The sequence below is a fragment of the Lepisma saccharinum genome, chromosome 4 (genome assembly GCF_977018435.1).
Source record: "Lepisma saccharinum chromosome 4, izLepSacc3.1, whole genome shotgun sequence".
Lineage (NCBI taxonomy): Eukaryota > Metazoa > Arthropoda > Insecta > Zygentoma > Lepismatidae > Lepisma > Lepisma saccharinum.
The window spans coordinates 12,924,549-12,943,812 of NC_139232.1; the positions used below are offsets into that span (position 1 = coordinate 12,924,549).

General features: G+C 35.7%; 1 protein-coding gene across 2 annotated transcripts in view; it reads left to right on the forward strand.

The window, feature by feature from the left end:
- The window catches only part of Hsepi (D-glucuronyl C5-epimerase), a 46,665-nt gene that overhangs the window by 14,653 nt on the left and 12,748 nt on the right, over positions 1-19,264 (forward strand). For both annotated transcript variants that reach the window (XM_083120326.1, XM_083120325.1), the window contains exons 4-6: positions 2,444-2,615; positions 11,781-12,011; positions 18,113-18,288. In XM_083120326.1, the coding sequence (XP_082976452.1) occupies positions 2,444-2,615; positions 11,781-12,011; positions 18,113-18,288 (579 nt within the window). The remainder of the gene's footprint in view (positions 1-2,443; positions 2,616-11,780; positions 12,012-18,112; positions 18,289-19,264) is intronic.

Consider the following 19,264-nt stretch of genomic DNA (forward strand, 5'->3'; position numbering starts at 1 on the left):
ACAGTTTTTCTGTTGGATTTACACACACAGTTTTCTTTTTTTGAAAAATCATAAAATGTAATGTGAAGATCCATAACAGATGAAACTGTTAGGGAACACAAACTGGGTTCTTGCAATTTTCCATGTTGATAGGGCATTCATTTTAGGGTCATTCCACATCATTCTAAAAAACTATTAACAATGTAAGTGAACAAAGTTCAACATTGGAAATTTTATTTCCAATGTGTTTGAATCTGGTTACAATTTTTATTTAGCCTTGTTCTGTGATTTTAGCATTTTCAGATGTTTATGAAAATTGCAGAAACTTCTGTTCTGTAATTCCAAATACACTCATGCTCATAAATTAACGATAATAGAGGTTTTGGTGCCCCACGATACAGCACTGAAACAAACTAGTTGTGGTAGCACAGACACATGTTGAACACACAAGAAAGACATCCACATACCCTGCTTAACCATGTTTATTGCAGAAAACTTGAGAAAAACCAAAGAGCGCACATATGATACAAAGCAAGGGAGATTGTAAAATGTTGTTCCACAGTTCTTTGAGCATGTGCACAGGTTTCAGTATGGAATGTGATGCCCATGCACATTGACACATGCAGTACAATGGCTTGGCATACTCTGGAGGGGGTTGTCGAGCAGCTGTTGGGGTATGGTCTCCCATTCTTGCACCAGTGCCTGTCGGAGCTCCTGAAGAGTCCCAGGAGGTGGAAGACGTGCTGCGACACGTCGGCCTAGAGCATCCCAAGCATGTTCGATTGGATTGAGGTCAGGGGAATAGGCAGGCCACTCCATTGGTATGATGTCTTTTGTTTGAAGGTATTCCTCTCGTGGTGTTGTCCACTGCTGTAGCGCCGAGACACGTTTCCAGTTTGTTGGAATCGTTGCCATAATCGTGAGATGACACTTTGTGGCACATGAAGCACCTGTGACACGACCTGCTGTCTTTGGCCCGCCTCTAGCCGTCCAAGTATCCTTCCCCTCATTACATCATCAATATGTGCTTGTTGAGCCATCTCACACACACACACACTCACCATTCGCACAACCGAACGCAACTGCACACTTCCTATAGGCACTGTACTCTGGTCAGCAGTTTCGCTCTTGTGAGTCATTTGTCTGCTTACAGTGCCACCACACACTGGATCAAGGTCATAGTCAACACAGGTTCTTTGGTACAGTACCCAGACATCATTTCAAGCTGCAACGTGCACATCAATTATTTCTTTGTACAAGATTCAGCATTATCCTTAATTTATGAGCATGAGTGTATAATGATTCAAAAAAGGTTACTTCAGATATAACCCCTCTTTTTTTTTGTTTAGGAACACTTTTCCTCCAAGATTAGCTATTTTCATGATATACTACAATGAATTCAATAGTTTTTTCATAATTTCTTGCTTTTGTCCTACAAACCATGATTAGGATTAAACACCTACACCATATATTGTTATGTTTAAGGGGCCAGGTAAGCCCGAAAATCATTAAATATATGAGGTGCTTTGGCTCTTTTTCTTCTGTAAGCTCCCCCCCCCCAAATAATAAAATTAAAAGTTCGATGCACCTCATATGTTTAATGATTTTCAGACTTACCTGACACAGCAACAGTAAACTTAAGAAATATGGTTAAGGTCTTTGGCCCCTTTGTGGTTATTTTGTGTCCCATTGGTGAGAAGATGCTAGGGGTTTCGGGTTTGAATCCCGACCTGGTCATGAGTGTTCTTTGTGAGTGACCCTTCATTAATTTCATCATATCACCACTCACCCTCATCTTCAGAATTAGCCAATAGTGGTAGAAGTGTGAAGTAAAATAAACCAAATGAATCAACCAAAGATGAGATGTTATGAAAATAATATGCATCAGATTTGTTTGAGTATAGCATGGAAACTACTAATCTGGGAGAAGAAGTGTCCATGAATAAAATGAAAGAGCATATGAGCGAATCATTACATTTGAGATTACGGAGCAGAAAATTCTGCAATTTTCACAAACATCAGAAAATGCTAAAATTACTGCACGCAGCTAATCAACAGTGGCCACCATACAGCCTGAAAAATATTTTCAGTGTCAGTTTTGAACACTTAAAGGATGTAGAAATAAATGGGTAAATTATTAACGTTTTTCAAAATGGTGAAGCAACAATGATTGGCTGAAGTGGTACGAAATAGCCCTTTATGAACTTGGATTTCTTCATTTTAATCATATCATTACTTATGTGGTATACTTTAATATGTTTTCTACATTTCAGTGCTTCAAGTGTGCATCTTGTAATGAGCTACATTGGTTATACATTTGAACAATACTGAACAGTTTTGGTATTCTGTTGAATTCTTATATTTGTCAGCATCTTCAGTAGTTCTTACTGGATAAGTGTTTTATTTTGCTCTGTAAAAATATCAAAGTTTCAGTGTAATATTTATTTTTTTACAACTTCTTTAGGTGTTTGGAAAGTTGGCTACATATGATGGGTATGAAAGATTTGAGTGGTCACATAGTTACTCCAAGGTGTACTATCCGAAAGGCAAATATGATCCAAAAGGAGTGTTTATGTATTTTGAGAACTATAATGTGGAAGTGCGTGATAGGGTCAAGTGTGTAAGTGCAACAGAAGGTTAGTATTGAATTTATCGTAATGGTACTTTTAAAGATTCTCATAAATATATATCTTAACATATGCTATTAAACAAATGCATTTACTATTTGTATGAACAAGTTTTAATAGGTTGAATTTTTCTGTCAAGGGTGTGGATTTTTTGTGTGCATGTGTGTGTTGACTAGCTTTGTAATCATGCATAGCAATTATTTTTGTTTGAGAGAGTATGACCGCCTACCTATTCTCGTAGCACTTCTGGCAACTGGAGAATCGCAGGGGACCAACTTCCTTACTTGGATTTTTACCTTTCAGGCTTAAACCACATACGCTAACTCATGAAAAATGTCAAAAAACAAGTCTGGTGTTAGTAATTCAGATTTTTATTAATTTTTACATGCAAACATGCTTGAAATTTGTTAGAAAACAATCCGATTAACATGCATCGCACAAACTTACAACCCCGGCTTCCATTCAACCAAGCCACAGAATCTCTCCACCCTCCTATTCCTCTATTTTATACAATGCGATTGCCAATATGACTTTTCTTTGCAGCGCTGTCAAAGTTATAATTTGTACAGCGTGATTGCCATTGTAGTTTTTTACACATTGCTGGCAAAGTTGTAATTTGTACAGCGTGATTATTTTTATATACAACATTTTCAACTAGAGAACTTATGATCTGTCATAAATTCCCCGGGGTTGGGAAATTTGACTTTCTTACTGAGAATCAAGAAGAAATGTCAAATACTTCATGCATTACTAAAATTATGACATTGTCTACATGCAAGAAGTTAGTTACAAAACAAACACCACATAAACAAAGATATAACATGTAAGATTATGACAAAATATCAGATTCATATATTAAATAACTTAACATGCATAAACACAAAACAGAATACACATATGTACAGTTTGTATGCATAATCGCAGAACCAAATTTGTACAATTTTCAAGAATAAACACAAAACAACACACGTGCAGTTTACATGCATCAGTAAAAAAAAAGAAAACACATCATGTACAATTTGCATGCAGAGATAAAATCATAACATATGCATCTCGCATACATAAATTAGCATGCATACATTCATAACATGCAATAGACAACATGTATGCACAAACTCCACATATCACAAATATGGTACCACTATAATTTACAATTTCTTATCATGCTCTTAATAAATATCGTTAGACAGCATCATGCAACTGCTCCAAACCTAACTCATGAAGTTGCAAATCGTTACGCATGCTTAAAAGTTTGTTTATCCAAAGTTTTTGTTTGTCCAATGAACAATGCCAAGCTTTGATATTTTTTACGGAAATATTTGTAATGTCTTTTCCAGTGTTGCAGCATATGGCTTTCACTGTGTTATCATCATGAATTTGCATACAAACAAAAGGACCTTGGTATAAATTACAATATTTTTTTATAATGCAAGTGATAGTGTCACTTTGAGGATGCAGTTTTATGAAGATCAGATCGCCTTGCTTTACTGGATTTTTTGTTGCTTGTTTTTCATGCTGTTTTATAATATGTTTTTGTCTCTTATTGAAACTACATGTTTCTGCCATAAGCAGCTTATTTTTCCACATCTCTACATCAGGAATGCGATCCGTTAGTACTTTTTTACAGATATTTTGAGGTTCAATATTTAGCCTGAGTTCTATAGGAGCATAACCTGTACTGGAACAAATTGAATTATTTAACAGATGTAAAATGGCAGCAACATGGCTAGACCATTGCTTATGTTTACCATTGCAAAATATACGCATCAATCTATTTATTTCCTGGTGATATCTCTCCACTAAGTTAGCACTTGGATGATAACTGGGTATGTAAAAAAATTTTACATTGAGAGCATGCATACCTTTTGTAAAATGTTCTGCACGAAATTGTGGACCATTGTCACATATAATGATTGTTGGTATTCCCAAATGGATGAAGTAAGAATGTGTTAGTTTTCTAGTTACGATGGAAGCTGTACTATTGCCAATAGGATATGCCACAAGATAACGGCTAGCAGAATCTAATACTGTTAGTAAATATTTTTCACCTTTGGAGGAACGTATGAATGGACCTTGTAAATCAATAAATAATATTTCACCTGGTTTTGAGGGTTTGTGCATGATTTCCAGATACTTAGGAGGATGTTTATCTGGTTTATTTTTCATGCAAATTTCACAATCAGTGATGTAAGACTTTGTGTCTCTTTTCATATGAGGCCAGTAAAATATTTGGTAAATTTTACCGAGTGTCTTGTCTGTACCAAAATGACCACCTTGATCATGATACTTGTGCAGTACAAGATTTACTAATGATTGAGGCACGCATATTCTTATCCGGTTTGGATTGTGAAAATCTTTGATTGTAAGTAGATCATTGTGAATAAGGTATATATTTTTCCAGTTTCGATGTTTGCTCTGTTGTGAACTTTCACAACCAGCGAGAACAGATTTAACACCACTGCAATACGGATCACTGTTTTGTTCATTAACAAAATTGTTTTTATCACATATTAATGACTCATCAAGATACTCAAAGTTATTCATGAATATGAGTTCATTATTATGGTCATTAAAAGATCGGCTCAACAGGTCTGCCAAGAGGTTTTCTTTACCTCTACAATACTCAACATGGAATGAGTACTGTTGTATTTGAATAAACCATCTAGTCAGCCTATTGTTCCAAGTGTGTGCAGATTCTAGCCACGTGAGGGATTTATGATCTGTGATAACAGTAAATTTTCTACCTAACAACAGTGATTTAAATTTGTCCAGTGTAAAGAGTATTGCTAACACTTCTACTTCAGTGGACGTATATGATTTCTCAAAAGGTTTCAAAATCCTTGACACGAATCCAATCGGACGCATGTTGTTGTCTACCAGTTGAAAACAATATCCTGCAATGCCTATATTTGATCCATCAGTTTGAACAAAGAATGGTTTGTTCAAATCTGGATGGTAAAGCATTGTTTCTGCAATAATGGACTGTTTCAACAACTCAAAGGAGCATTGTGCACTTTCATCCCATTCCCACTTTTTGCCTTTTTTCAATAACTGGTACAAGGGATGTGCCATGATGGCATAATCTTTAACATATTTTGATAGCCAATTGAAACTTCCCAAGACTTTCTGCAGTTGCTTGATATTGCAAGGGACAGGTAAGTCTTTTATGGCTTGAACATACTTGGGAGATTTCTCATAACCCTGTGCACTGATAGAATGCCCTAAAAATTCCACCTTGACTTGACAAAACCTACATTTGTCCAGTCTCAGTGTCATGTTGGCATCTTGTAACTTGTCAAAAATAAGTCTTAAGTGAAAAAGATGTTGTTCGAAAGACGTGCTTTTGACAATTACGTCGTCTACATAACATACTGTAAAAGATTCCGTACCTTCCAAGGTTCGTGTCAGAGCATTAATGAAAGCAGACGTTCCATTGATTGATCCGAACACTACCCTTGTGAACTGGTAAAGTTTTCCCTGAAAACTGAAAGCAGTATACTTTCTTGCTTTGGGGTGTAAGGGGACCTGCCAGAAAGCATTAACCAAATCTAGGGAGGACAAACATTGACATCCATGGAAACTCATTAAGAGTTCATTTATGTTCATAGGATGTAATTGCTCAAGCTTGACATGTTTGTTGATATTTCTTTGATCTAAGCAGAGACGAATACCTCCTCCGGGCTTGACTACAACTAGGAGAGGACATAGGTACTCTGATTCAGAATATTCAATAATGCCTAAGTTGAACATTTGTTCTATTTGCCTGCCAACTTCATCCCTATATGCTAATGGTATTGGATAGTTTTTGTTAACTATTGGTGTGGAAGTATCCAGTTCTATTGTGTGTGTATACTTGTTACAGAGACCTGGTAATTCAGAAAACAATGTTTTATATTGTTTTAACAACTGAACTAAAGCTATCCTTTGTGACTCATTTAAATGTTCACACTCTTTAACCCTTCTCCACAAGTCTTCATCAGAAGGATGAGAGGATGACCGTGGGGATATGTTAGATACAGAAGGTCTGAAATCTAACTCTTCTTCCGGACAACTTTCATTTGAAACAGCGATAAATTTGGAGAATTTGCTTCCTTCGCTCGATTCCAAGAGTAAGCCTCGCTGGACAAAGTCTAAAGTACTATCAATATTGTATAGGACATCTAAACCGAGAATAATGTCTACTTTTAAATGTCTGACTACCAGGAATTTAATGTAAAAGGAAAGTCCACAAATTTCAACGTTCAAATGAGTGGAACCTATTAGTTTGTCTTTCCTTTTCCCTGTATAATCAACTAATTTAATTCCCGTAACTGGCAATAGCCGTGGTTTAGAAGCCTGAGTACAAATAGACTTCCACAGGGTTTCCGAGAGAACACTGACCTCAGCGCCACTATCGAGTAAAGAAGTATATTCCTTATTGTTTATTCTTACTTTTATGTGAGCAGAAGGTTTACGCTTGCTATTAGTATTTATGGGTTGCTTACAATTTTTGACTTCTGCACTGCAATCTATTTCATCACATTCACTTAAGTTTATAAAATGAATAGCAGGATTTATCGCATCACTCACATCACCTGCTTTTTGACATGAGCTCGTAACTAGTTTAACGAGTTAAACTGGTGTATGTCTGCCTGGACTGTGATTTCATTTTGATTGACATCATTGAACAGACCTTTTTGTTTCAAGAAATCAAAAACTACATTCATCCCAGACTTTGACCAATGAATTAAATCAATTCGGCCATTCCTTGGATTTCCCAAGTGTTTTTCAAATAGATCCAATTTTATACTGGAATCTGCATTCAAAAACAGATGACTAATATTCACTACAATGAGATTCTCATCATTCCCCAACTCCATTAGAAAATTATTCCACTGACTCCACTTATTCCACAAATCAGGATTGTCAGCAGTTAATAACTTTGGGATTGGTGGTAATGTGAGTAATATTAACTGATTCGTTAAAGGTAATAACTTGTGTATTAAACCTTTGAGGTCACTTTTCATTTTGTGTAGCTCTGTATATCTCAAAAAATCATTGGTGCCAATAAGCAACATCACTTTTTTACCAACTTTGGTATCTGGACAGATTTTTTGAGATAGGTTGGAAATAGTTTGGCCGCTAGTACATAACCCTATGTTCCGTTTACCTAGTGAATCATATGAAACAGTGTAGTTTGCCAAGGTTTCTGCTACGCGGATCATCATGGAATCACCTAGCAAATGAACATTATTGTACAAGGGTTCAATGACCTGTGCTTCGGTATTTGTTTTGACTGAATTGTAAAATTTTTTGTGTGTGTGATTAAGATTACTAGAGTTGGGTTGTTGCAAAGGAGGATTAGCAGGTACACTCATGACACCTCCCTCTCGACATGAGCGACTTACTCGTTTCCCGAAAAAGTAGACTTATTAGAATTGGTGATTACATTTCTTTTCGAGTTACGCTGTGTGCTGGAATGATCAGCAACCTCGCACTTGAGTTTGTCACCTCTGTCTTTAGACTGATCGGTACATTTAGTTTGAATAACTGCTAAGTTTCTATTATTATCAAAGTTTTTAGTTCTACTGTTAAATACTGCCTGTGGCCTTTCACGTAATGAAGTTTTGCTAAGGGCTTCGGAATTTTCTATTACCGTGATGGCTTCACTCAGCTCGGTAACAGGTTTCATTATGAAAATTTCCTTAATTTTGAAAGGCATCAAAGTAGCAATTTGAGCTAGCCTTTGTGCTTCGTCAGTGTTAGGTTGAACAATCTGCAAAATTTTCCATTGGTCCATGAAAAATGTTAGCAGTGACCCATGAACAGACTTTTGATACTGGGAATTCAAGATTTTGGTGAGCATCGTTGTTTTCCAATTAGAATTTTGATAATGATTCAGAAACTGAATTTTGAAAGATTGGTAATCTGAAAATTTTTGCTTTGAGATCTTGTACCATTGCTTAGCATCTTTTGTTAGCAGCGTTGGTACATAAGTCATAAAATCTGTTTCTGCTATTTGAAATAACTCGAAATTCTCTTCGACATCATCTAAGAATTCAGATGGGATTAGTTCACTAGAAACTCCAGAGAATTTCGGAAACCTATTTAATTGATCTGACTTCAAGAAATTTATTTTAGTAACATGTGAGGAAACTTGATTTTCTTTGCACCTAGAAACACTCTTACTTGTTCCATTAGGGAAAAGTGTTGTTACACTATCATTATTATTCACATTTACTAAGGGAGACTTTTTCCTAGACCTATTCTTTTTTCTACTCTTAAGCCCAGATGAATGACAGCTAATTGTGCTGGGTGAACTATCTGAGTCACTTTCCCGAAACCTGTGTAGCATGGTAGTAGTTGAATTCTGTAGAACTTTAACTTGTTGAGCTACACCTGACAAAACGGGCAACACTGTATTGTTCACAATACCCACTAAATGTTCTACCTCATGGGAAACATTACCATTTTGTAATTCACTAGTTTCGATGGGAATATTTTCACTTGTGTGGGATTTACCAGCAATAAAATTAAACCATTCTTCAGCTTCTGATGGCTCTTCAGTAGATTCCTGGTGATCTACAGGTGAAAATGCAGACTTCTTTTTGACAGACTCTGGTACTTGTACTTGACGATGACACCATACAGTCTTGGCTTGATTGTTTTCTATTCTTTCTTCCAGTTCAAAAAGTTTGTTTTTCACAACCACCAGTTCCTGACACAATTCATCCTTTTCTTCTATCAATTTTCTCACTTCCATGTCAACTTTCTGGGTTTCACTCCTAACCTTCTCATTCCTAGAAATGCATTCTTGCCTGTATAGGGACACATCTTTCTGCATGACATTCAGTCGGATGTTCAGATCAGCTCTTATATTTTTTTCTAGATTCTTTAGATCACTCTTAAATTCTGCTTTCACTTGTCCTAACTCCTGTTTAAGTTCCTCTTGTGACTTCGAGATAGCTCGTAATTCAGCCAATATTTGCTCCATATTTCTTATTTTTCACGTAAAACCACTTAAATTCACTTTGCACCAAACAAGAACTAGTTGAACACTATCACAATCGTGGAATCACATATTTCGTTTTTGCAAACTAGTTGCGATGATAATGTAAAATATTTCACATTATAATCTTTAGACGAATAATCTTTGAGACAGCGTACTGAGTCTCATAAAATCTTTTATGACCGCCTACCTATTCTCGTAGCACTTCTGGCAACTGGAGAATCGCAGGGGACCAACTTCCTTACTTGGATTTTTACCTTTCAGGCTTAAACCACATACGCTAACTCATGAAAAATGTCAAAAAACAAGTCTGGTGTTAGTAATTCAGATTTTTATTAATTTTTACATGCAAACATGCTTGAAATTTGTTAGAAAACAATCCGATTAACATGCATCGCACAAACTTACAACCCCGGCTTCCATTCAACCAAGCCACAGAATCTCTCCACCCTCCTATTCCTCTATTTTATACAATGCGATTGCCAATATGACTTTTCTTTGCAGCGCTGTCAAAGTTATAATTTGTACAGCGTGATTGCCATTGTAGTTTTTTACACATTGCTGGCAAAGTTGTAATTTGTACAGCGTGATTATTTTTATATACAACATTTTCAACTAGAGAACTTATGATCTGTCATAAGAGCTCCAGAAAACTATGATAAAACGTCACTCTTAAGATGTAAAAAATCACTTTCAGGTTCAAATTATTTTATTATTTTGCAATTTTTCAACTTGTTTGAAAAAGGTAGCAGAAGTGAGTGCTTTTAATTAGCTGCTTGTCCTCTTGGGAATATTTATTTATTTCATATTTGTATACATGGTGAAGTTAAGGCTTTAATTAATACATTTTCTTCCACTTAACCATCTACTTTGACATACTGCAAGTGTTGTGAAGTTATTACAATTTACATTCTTTCTGCTTATTTTTTTTCTTAATATCATTTCCTTGAGCTTCAAAAGTGAAAACTAGTAAAATTTTAATGATTGAATTGAAGGTAGAGTCAGCATGAGTATTGTCTTGGGGATAGGGGAGAGTCATTTTAATGTAACTTTAAATGCAAAGAAAAATTACATATTTGAGTTAAAAGAGTATTTATTTGTTAACTGGGTAGGACCATGGAAGGGACGGAGTTGTTCTGGAGTTTTCGCTGGTCTGAAATTTTACCTTCAGATTCATACATTGAAAAAAAAAATTCGAAAATTAGCACAATAAAAAATTCTGACAATTTTGAAATATGATTTTTTTTTTCAAAATTGTTAAATCACAACTCGTAAAAATTGTGTATTAACATAACTCAACCATGTATGAATGTAAATTTTATCCTATTTCTCACATAGTCTTATTTGCATGAAAAACAACTATTCCAAGGGAAAATATGCCAAAATACATTTTAATGGTGACTCAATTGAAACACTATGATGATATGATCTCGCCTTGAAGTGCATTTGCAATAAAGTTACGATGAAGTGGAATATGCACTTGTGTTTCCCATGAAATTCTGGTCCATTTTGATGTTATGTGATCAGACTTTGATTCCAAGATGGCGACCATCTTGGTAGCATGGCCTGGGTGGTTTTACCCCTCACCCACATCATGTTTTGCAACATGTTATTTGTTTGTATTAGCTTGTCTGTCTTTCAAAGAGGTGGTTCCAAATTATTAGCCCACGCAGTATGCAAATGTATGTTAATATTAGCATAAATTTTATACATAAGCCATCAAAACCCCACAACCTTTTTTTTCTTCATAATATGTTAGAGCATACTTAGACGATTAATGAAACACAATTACAGACAAGTTCGAAGGACCGCCTATGGCTAAAATATTAATTTTTGCAACAATGTGAAAAACACAAGTCTTCAGACATTTTTTATTTGACTGCACACTTTGATTGGCTTATAGAAAATAAAATTTCATGGTTGCATGCTGAAATATAATTATTTTATTACTGTACTACACCCCTGCAATGAAAAGTCAGGAGCAGCATGTGTAACCAAATTCTGAAAACTTTGACCTCCTGTAACTAAAAGTATAAGGCCAAGAAAAAATTGATAGGTTTCTTACCTAGTTCAAAGCTACAAGAATACAAAATTCATATAAATCTGTGTTGGTGCATGACATGGCCTGGGCCAATTGACATGGAATGACCTGATGAGTTACTAAATATATATTTTCCATGTTTTAGGCGTACCTATATCTACACAATGGGAGAGCCAAGGATATTATTACCCCACTCAGGTAGCTCAGTTTGGGTTGTCCCACTACAGCAAGAACCTAACTGAACCAGAACCAAGGAAGAAGATCCTCGAAGATGGAGAGAAAGAAACAGCCCCCTGGGATGTACCAAGTGGGGCATCACTTTCTCGTCCTGTGGACAAGGAAACCAACAGTCGTGTGCTCAAATTTGTTAATACAGGTAAGGCTTTACAGTGAAACAATGGTTGTGTATTTTTGATGGGCTTCCGACTTAATATCTTATGAAGCAGGATATGTAATGTGTAACAAGTTTTAATAAGACCAGCTATTCTCATTATTAATCTACCACCATTCTAATACGTGACCAAGCATAAGAAGCATATGATGTAAAATTATGTGGTAAACAAACAGAGCTAAATGTGTTTATGTTTTTAAAATAAATATGTGGTAGTTACGTTAATTATGTGTTGCCATAAGAGCTAATGATTGTGTAGATTTTGTAATTTGTTCCTCCACTTTTACATAGATTAAATTCATGTTTGTTCTTGGTAACTTAATGTAATGCTGATGATAACCTGTGACACAACAGCCCATGACGGCCAGGCTCTACCTACCGATTACTGGCCTCACTCTCACCTGTTGAGGAGATCTTGGGATAGATGGTGCGTGGCCACCAGTTCCATACGCAGGTCGAAATCTCAGTAGAAAAGTTAATATGCTCTCCCCCTACCCCCCCCCAATTGTCCCCGTTGTATTCCTCTTTTCCTGCAACCCATCGTTTTCTTCATAACTGCATCTACTACGAGCAGTACTACAATGGGGACTCAAAGATAGACTAGATGATTTAGATTTTGCGGATGACATCTGCTTATTAGCATAAAGACTTAGCGACATGAAGCAGAAACTAAAAAGACTATAGGAGGAAGTGAAGATAGCAAGACTCACTATTAATGTGAACAAGACTAAAGAAATGAGAGTCAATGCAAGAGGAAAAGAAAAATTGAATGTTTGTCATGAGCTGGTTGAACAAGTTGAGTCCTTTACATACTTAGGAAGTGACATAATAAAAGAAGGAGGTTCAAATGAAGACATACAAAATAGAATTGAGAAAGCCAATGTGGCATTTATACAACTGTATCCTATTTGGAAAGCCTGCAGTATTTGTAGAAAGACAAAAATAAGGATTTTCAATACAAATGTAAAATGAGTTTTACTGTATGCTTGCGAAACATAAAAAACCACACAAGTTGACACAAAAAGGATACAAACCTTTATTAATTGCTGTCTTGGGCATATCCTCAACATAAAATGGCCAGAAATAATATGAAATGGAGAACTATGGAAACTAAACAACAGCCAATTGCAACCCAAATAAAAAGAAGAAAATGGAGTTGGTTAGGACACACCCTACGAAAACCAACTGGCGCAATAGAGAAAGCAGCTTTAAACTGGAACCCCCAAGGAGCCCGAGAAATAGGATGTCCAAAGAAAACATGGAAGAGAACAATAGAAGAAGAAGCATCAGAGAAAGGAAAAACATGGAGAGAGGTCAAGGAGTTGACACGTCACAGAGCCAAATGGAGGCATTTCACTGAAGCCCGATGCTCCTGATGGAGCAAAAGGAATTAAGTAAAGTCCTGGTAGTTTTTTTGAACTCTTGTCAATTGTTACATTTTGATGCATTGTACTAAGTAACACAACATTTTTCTTTACTTTCCCTTGATAGGATGTCAAAGTGGTATCCCCTGATTTCTAGAGAACTGTGTTGTACAAAGGACCCGCACTAAGTTTTGCAGATCCAGGAACTTCCCTTCGAATTTTCTTTATAGTTCCAACGATGCTGGTGCCCTTCTTCAAGTCCTCATACAAGTTCTTCGAAGTGAAGAAATTGTCGGTAGTAATATTTATCCCCTTTATTCATGAAGTGTTGTACCATCTTCATGACTACATGTTCTGCCAAAGATTTATTCAATGGTCGATCATTGTCCTTGCCCAAGTAAGGGAAACCATTTACCATGTACTTGGATTTAGCGTCTGCGGCAAGCCAAAATTTTATTCCAAACTTGTCGGGCTTGTTGCTCATATATTGAATAAATGGGCAGCAAGCTTTGCAAGCTGCTCATCTGTTGTGACATTTTCACTAGGATCATAACATTCAATTGAATTTGCGACGAATGGATTCCACATTGGAGAAGCTGCAGCAAAACGATCTGTTACGAGTCTCTGTTGATAGGTACTTCTATCGTCAAAACGAGGAAACTTCAAAATTTCAATAAGAATATCCCTGGGCATTGTATTAGAAAAAAATGGTGGTCCCCACGTTTTTGACCACAATGTTTTCACAGGAAAACTTTTTGCACCATAAACACCTCGCACGTACATGAGCACAATCACTGCTTCTAAGGCTTCATTTTCTAAAATCCAGTCGACAGTCTGAAGATCTTCACATGTCCTACGTTCGGTTTTGATCTATAAGAATACTCCACGAACTCGCATAACATCCTTTCACTATGTGTCTCTTTGCATGCACTGTAGGTCCAGAATTATTTCGCAGGATGTTTTGTGAACCTCTCCTACCAGGACCATCTTCAGGTGAAATGATAGACCACGTAGTCCCATCAGGAGACTTTTTTATTGTGCCCACCATGGGTAAGACTGGTAATGGGAAGCAAATCTGCAAACGACCTCGGCTTTGACCTCGTCCTCTCCCTCGCCTACATGAAGTTGAGCATGACGGGTTTAGAAAATGAAAGAATATAATTTTGAATGTTACATGTGAAAAATGAAGTGTGCATGTATTATAATTACATTATATTATACTATATATATACATCACATTTTAGACTTCCGATGGAGGGGTACATATTGGCTTTGTAAAGAAAGGATTCAGAAAGTGTGATATGACACAAAGTAAATATATGAATATTTTGTTACATTCAGATCACGAAAACTATATTGTATATATTCCATTTATGCATTTGGTTGGATATATTGTATTTGTAAAACCATTTTCTAACCATTTGTATTATATACCTTTCCTTTGGCGGGAATTTTTGAAAAAAATAATTTTCGTGTTTATCATAAAAAATTAGAATTATAAGAAAACTCACCTGAAAAGGATGAATCATCAGTCTGCCGACCCTGTCTTTTGTTGATGTCATGTTGCACATCTTCATCCGAAGAAGAATCTGTTGACAAATTCGTAGGTGGTAGGTAATCAGTACGTATTCCTGCACTGATAATATCTTCCCTCAGCTCATCATCTTCATCATAAATATTGTCCTCTTATTCGACATCTGACAGTTCAAGGAGGTAATGAGCTATATCATGATCCTGTAAACCTCTCTCCTGCAACATACTGCACACGCAACTAAGGCAAATACAAGAAATGGATATAGATTACCAATGCTTTACTCTAAACTTGAAAGTAAGTCTATTCGACAAACAACAATAACCAAAATGAAACAAAGTTCATGTGCGCTGTGATCCCGCTATTGTATAAAGACGGCTGTGCATAAAAAACGCACCTGTCAAAATGACAGGTGATCGTACTTAAAAGTAGTAGTCTATTGTAGTATACTTCAGGAATGACATTTATGTTCAAATTTTTCTGAAAGTGTACAGGTCGAATAAATATTAAAAGTCACAAAACATGGAAGCCGTAAAGAAAATTTAACATTGTCAAAATTAATAATAATAGTCACCCGTCAAAATGACGGAACCGTCCTAGTGTTAAACTATAAATTGTACTAGAAAAAATATTAACATTATTTTCTAAAATCAATCAATTAATTTTCAAATGTTTAATTGAATAATACATTTTCTGATGTTTAGGAAACCTCTCTGTTCTAGGTAGCATTATCTGTTAGTTGACACAGTTGTACTTTTCACTAAACAATACTTTTTTTCAGAAATGGCTTGTTTTTTTTTAATAACATCATAAAATTCACAACATGAAAGTTCTGAATTAATTTTAATATTCAGCAGATGTTTAACAGTGGATACTAGAAGTCTACCTCTTTCTGCAGCTAGATGTGATATACTTGGATATTTCAAAAGCCTTTGACAAAATAAACTATGCTCTTCTTATTCACAAATTACGAACTAGATTTAACATACATGCCAAATTTCTCTCCTTAATTCAGGATTATCTACACTCACGGACAACAGCATGTCACCCTTTCGGTCGCCTCTTCTGATTTTCTTCCTGTCTTGTCTGGGGTGCCACAAGGGAACATCTTGGGCCCTCTCTTGTTCATCCTATACATGGACGATCTCCCTCAAAGACTTTCGTCACTTCCTGTCAATATACTCATGTTTGCTGACGACTGTAAACTTTTCAAAGAAATCTCAACCACACAAAATGCTGTAATTCTCCAGAATTGTCACATGGTGTAAGCAGTGGAATCTACAACTTAACCCGCAGAAATGTTCCTCCGTCACAGTCTCTCTAAAAAAGAACAAAATACATTCTCATTATGTTCTTGAAAACAATAATATTGCTACAATTGCGACCCAAAAAGATCTAGGTGTTATCATAGATGAAAAACTGAACTTTAAGGAACACATCGCAGCTACAACTAAAAGTGCAGTGTGCCTCTTAGGCCTCCTCTACAGAGTCACTGAAATTGATACTCCAACTTCTCTTCGCCTGTTTTTCAAGTCATTCATTTCTCCGATTCTCGAATACTGCTCTCCAGTCTGGGCCATGGCTTCCAATACAAATATCTCTAGCATGGATTCCATCCTCAGCTTATTTACCGCCATTGTTCGTCATAGAATTCCTTCTCTGCGGCATCTTCAGAAACCTGACATCCTGACTACTTTGAACATTCAGTTACTGCAGACCCGACGTGATATGGCCGATATGAAATTTTTCTATAATATCATCAATGGAAAATTAAGATCTGAATTTCTGCTTACAGAATTCAACTTCAGAGTTCCCTCTCGATCGACCCGAAACACTGAATTGTTCCCCAACTCTACCGCTAGGTTTTCCCTTATACAGCGCTCTCTGATTCATAGGCTGCCACAGTTCTATAATAAACTACCTACAAACATCGACATTTTTGCCCCCGATCTTCTCTAAGAATGAATATGTAAATCTTTTTTTTGTTTCCTTGTTTATGTCTTATCTGTTTATATGTATCCCTTTTTGTTTTTACCTAAAACCATCTTGACTTGTTCTTGTTGATTTATTAGAATTTTCAGTGTAAAATGGCCTTACAAGTGCTGTATCTGAAATTTGAATAAATAAATAAATATTCCCCATAATTGAATTGGAGCAGATGTTCTAGGCAAAGACATAGCAAAATCAACCATTTTAGAAATGTTGGTATATGAAATATCAGTCTTTTGAAATGCATTAAAAATTGCTTGCCACTTCTCTTCAATAGTATGTGGGGCTTTTTCAAAACTTGAAGCACAACCTACCTTTTGGTTTTAAATTACCTTCTTCAACAATATACGATCATCAATTAGGTTATCAATATTTATGGCATCTTTTACAACTGCATTAATAACTTGTGCACTCTCTTGTAAATCAGACCAAGCAATTTCAGTTTATAAATGTATCTATCCACTGAAACGTACTAACTTTATCAAAACTGTTTCTCCACAACTCTAAGTATTGGATACTAGAATTATGAAAATTGTCTGCGCTTGAGAAGATTTTTTGTTCCTGAACATCATTATTTTCTTTTAAGAGTGCATAGCAATTCTTTGACACAAGATGGTATAAATTTGATTGATCCTTGCCAGTCATAAATTCTGGTCTTGAATATTCAATACAGGTAGCTATTTTCATGTTCAGATTCTCAAAATGACGGACATTTTGCAATCCCGAACAGCACTAAAAAAACCAGGACTGTCCGGGCTAATCCCGGATGTATGGTAAGCCCAATAATATCGTCACTCATCTACATCATCACAATTAGCCAAAAGTGGCAGAAAAGTAATGCTAATTAACAAAAAATAAAAAAAAAAAGTTCTTACAGTTCGTCCCAAGTTTGATTCCTTGTGGGAATCATAATTTTAGTGTTCACCCAGTATCATGAGGACAACTGGGGAACTTGTAGAAAGCAATGATAGCTGTTACAGGACTCGAGTAAGGGATGATAAAGATAGCAGCGATGGTACTCGATGCACTGACTCGCATCACACAATAAAAAGCTGTGTCCTTCAAAGGGCTGTTGTGCACAGAAGAATATGTGAATTCATAGTATGTGAACCATTTTCTGAATACAATCATGGCACTGTGTTAATCAGAAGTGGAGATACTTTTTACATGTTTTTAGTAACTTATATATTTTGTCTTTGCAGAAACATTGTTGGATTCTGGTATCACATTAAAGCTGGACCATGTGCTAGACTTTGTTCTTAGTTTAAACTTAAAAATGCTAGGAAATGGTAGCTTCACTGTTACTCTCCAAAGCCGGGAAAAGAAAGAAGTCTTCCATCTCCATTACCTGTGTTATGAACTTCTCATCGCAGCAGAGGTAATAAAATAGAACATAGAAGTAAACACGTTATGTATTCCGATTCAAGCAACTAGTTGTCAATTCAAGCATTATTCTTAATTGGGAAAAGAGAGACGCGGTAGTATATAAATACGGAGAAACTAGTACTCACCTGCTTGGCAAGCAACAGTACAGCAAGTTCCAACGAGGATGGTGGCAGTGGCTACTGAAATTAATCTCAAGGATGATGTTATTAATGTTTACTATTACAGCAGTCAATATCTCAAATTAGAGCAGAGTGAAATATAAGGCAAGAAACTGATTTACTACTTGAAATGTATTTGCTGATATTTATAATGAACATGACTGCACATTGAAGGAAGGGTTTGAGTTGATTTCAAGTGCTTTAGCGATGAACTTCAGGAAAACTTTAATTGTACAAAGTACCATTTAATTTTTTGTTCTTTACACTTTTTAATTGATACGAATTTTTGGTGTATGCTTGTGTATAGTTTTTTATTTCAAGTTCTCTCAAGATTTTTTCTGAAACTTCAATATGAGACACATGGATCCTTCTCCTATTGCAGGTTTTATCAATTTTTATTTTTTCATTTGTACCCTTTTTAAGAAACTTAACTTAGTTTCACGTTGGATATGACACTGACATATAAATTTTTTGGTAGTATTAACTTTTGTTCTTCTCTTTCTGTTAATGATAAAACAGATTATGTATAAAAATTATAGTGCAAAAAAATATTTTTGTTGGAAACATGTAATGTTTATTAGTATAATTTCAACATTAGGTGTAAAATTAACTAAGATGGTAGTCACAACCTGCACTTTATTTTGGTTATCCAGATTTTCAGATCAACCTCAAGGTTAAGACAGTTTTTTTTATCAAGTGTTATTCATTAACTTTCCATCCCTGGGGAAGGATCAAGATTGATTCAAATGTTTGTGCATCCAAAATACTTGCTCAACTTTTTTAAGATGAGCTGTAAAGTTTTTTTTCTTA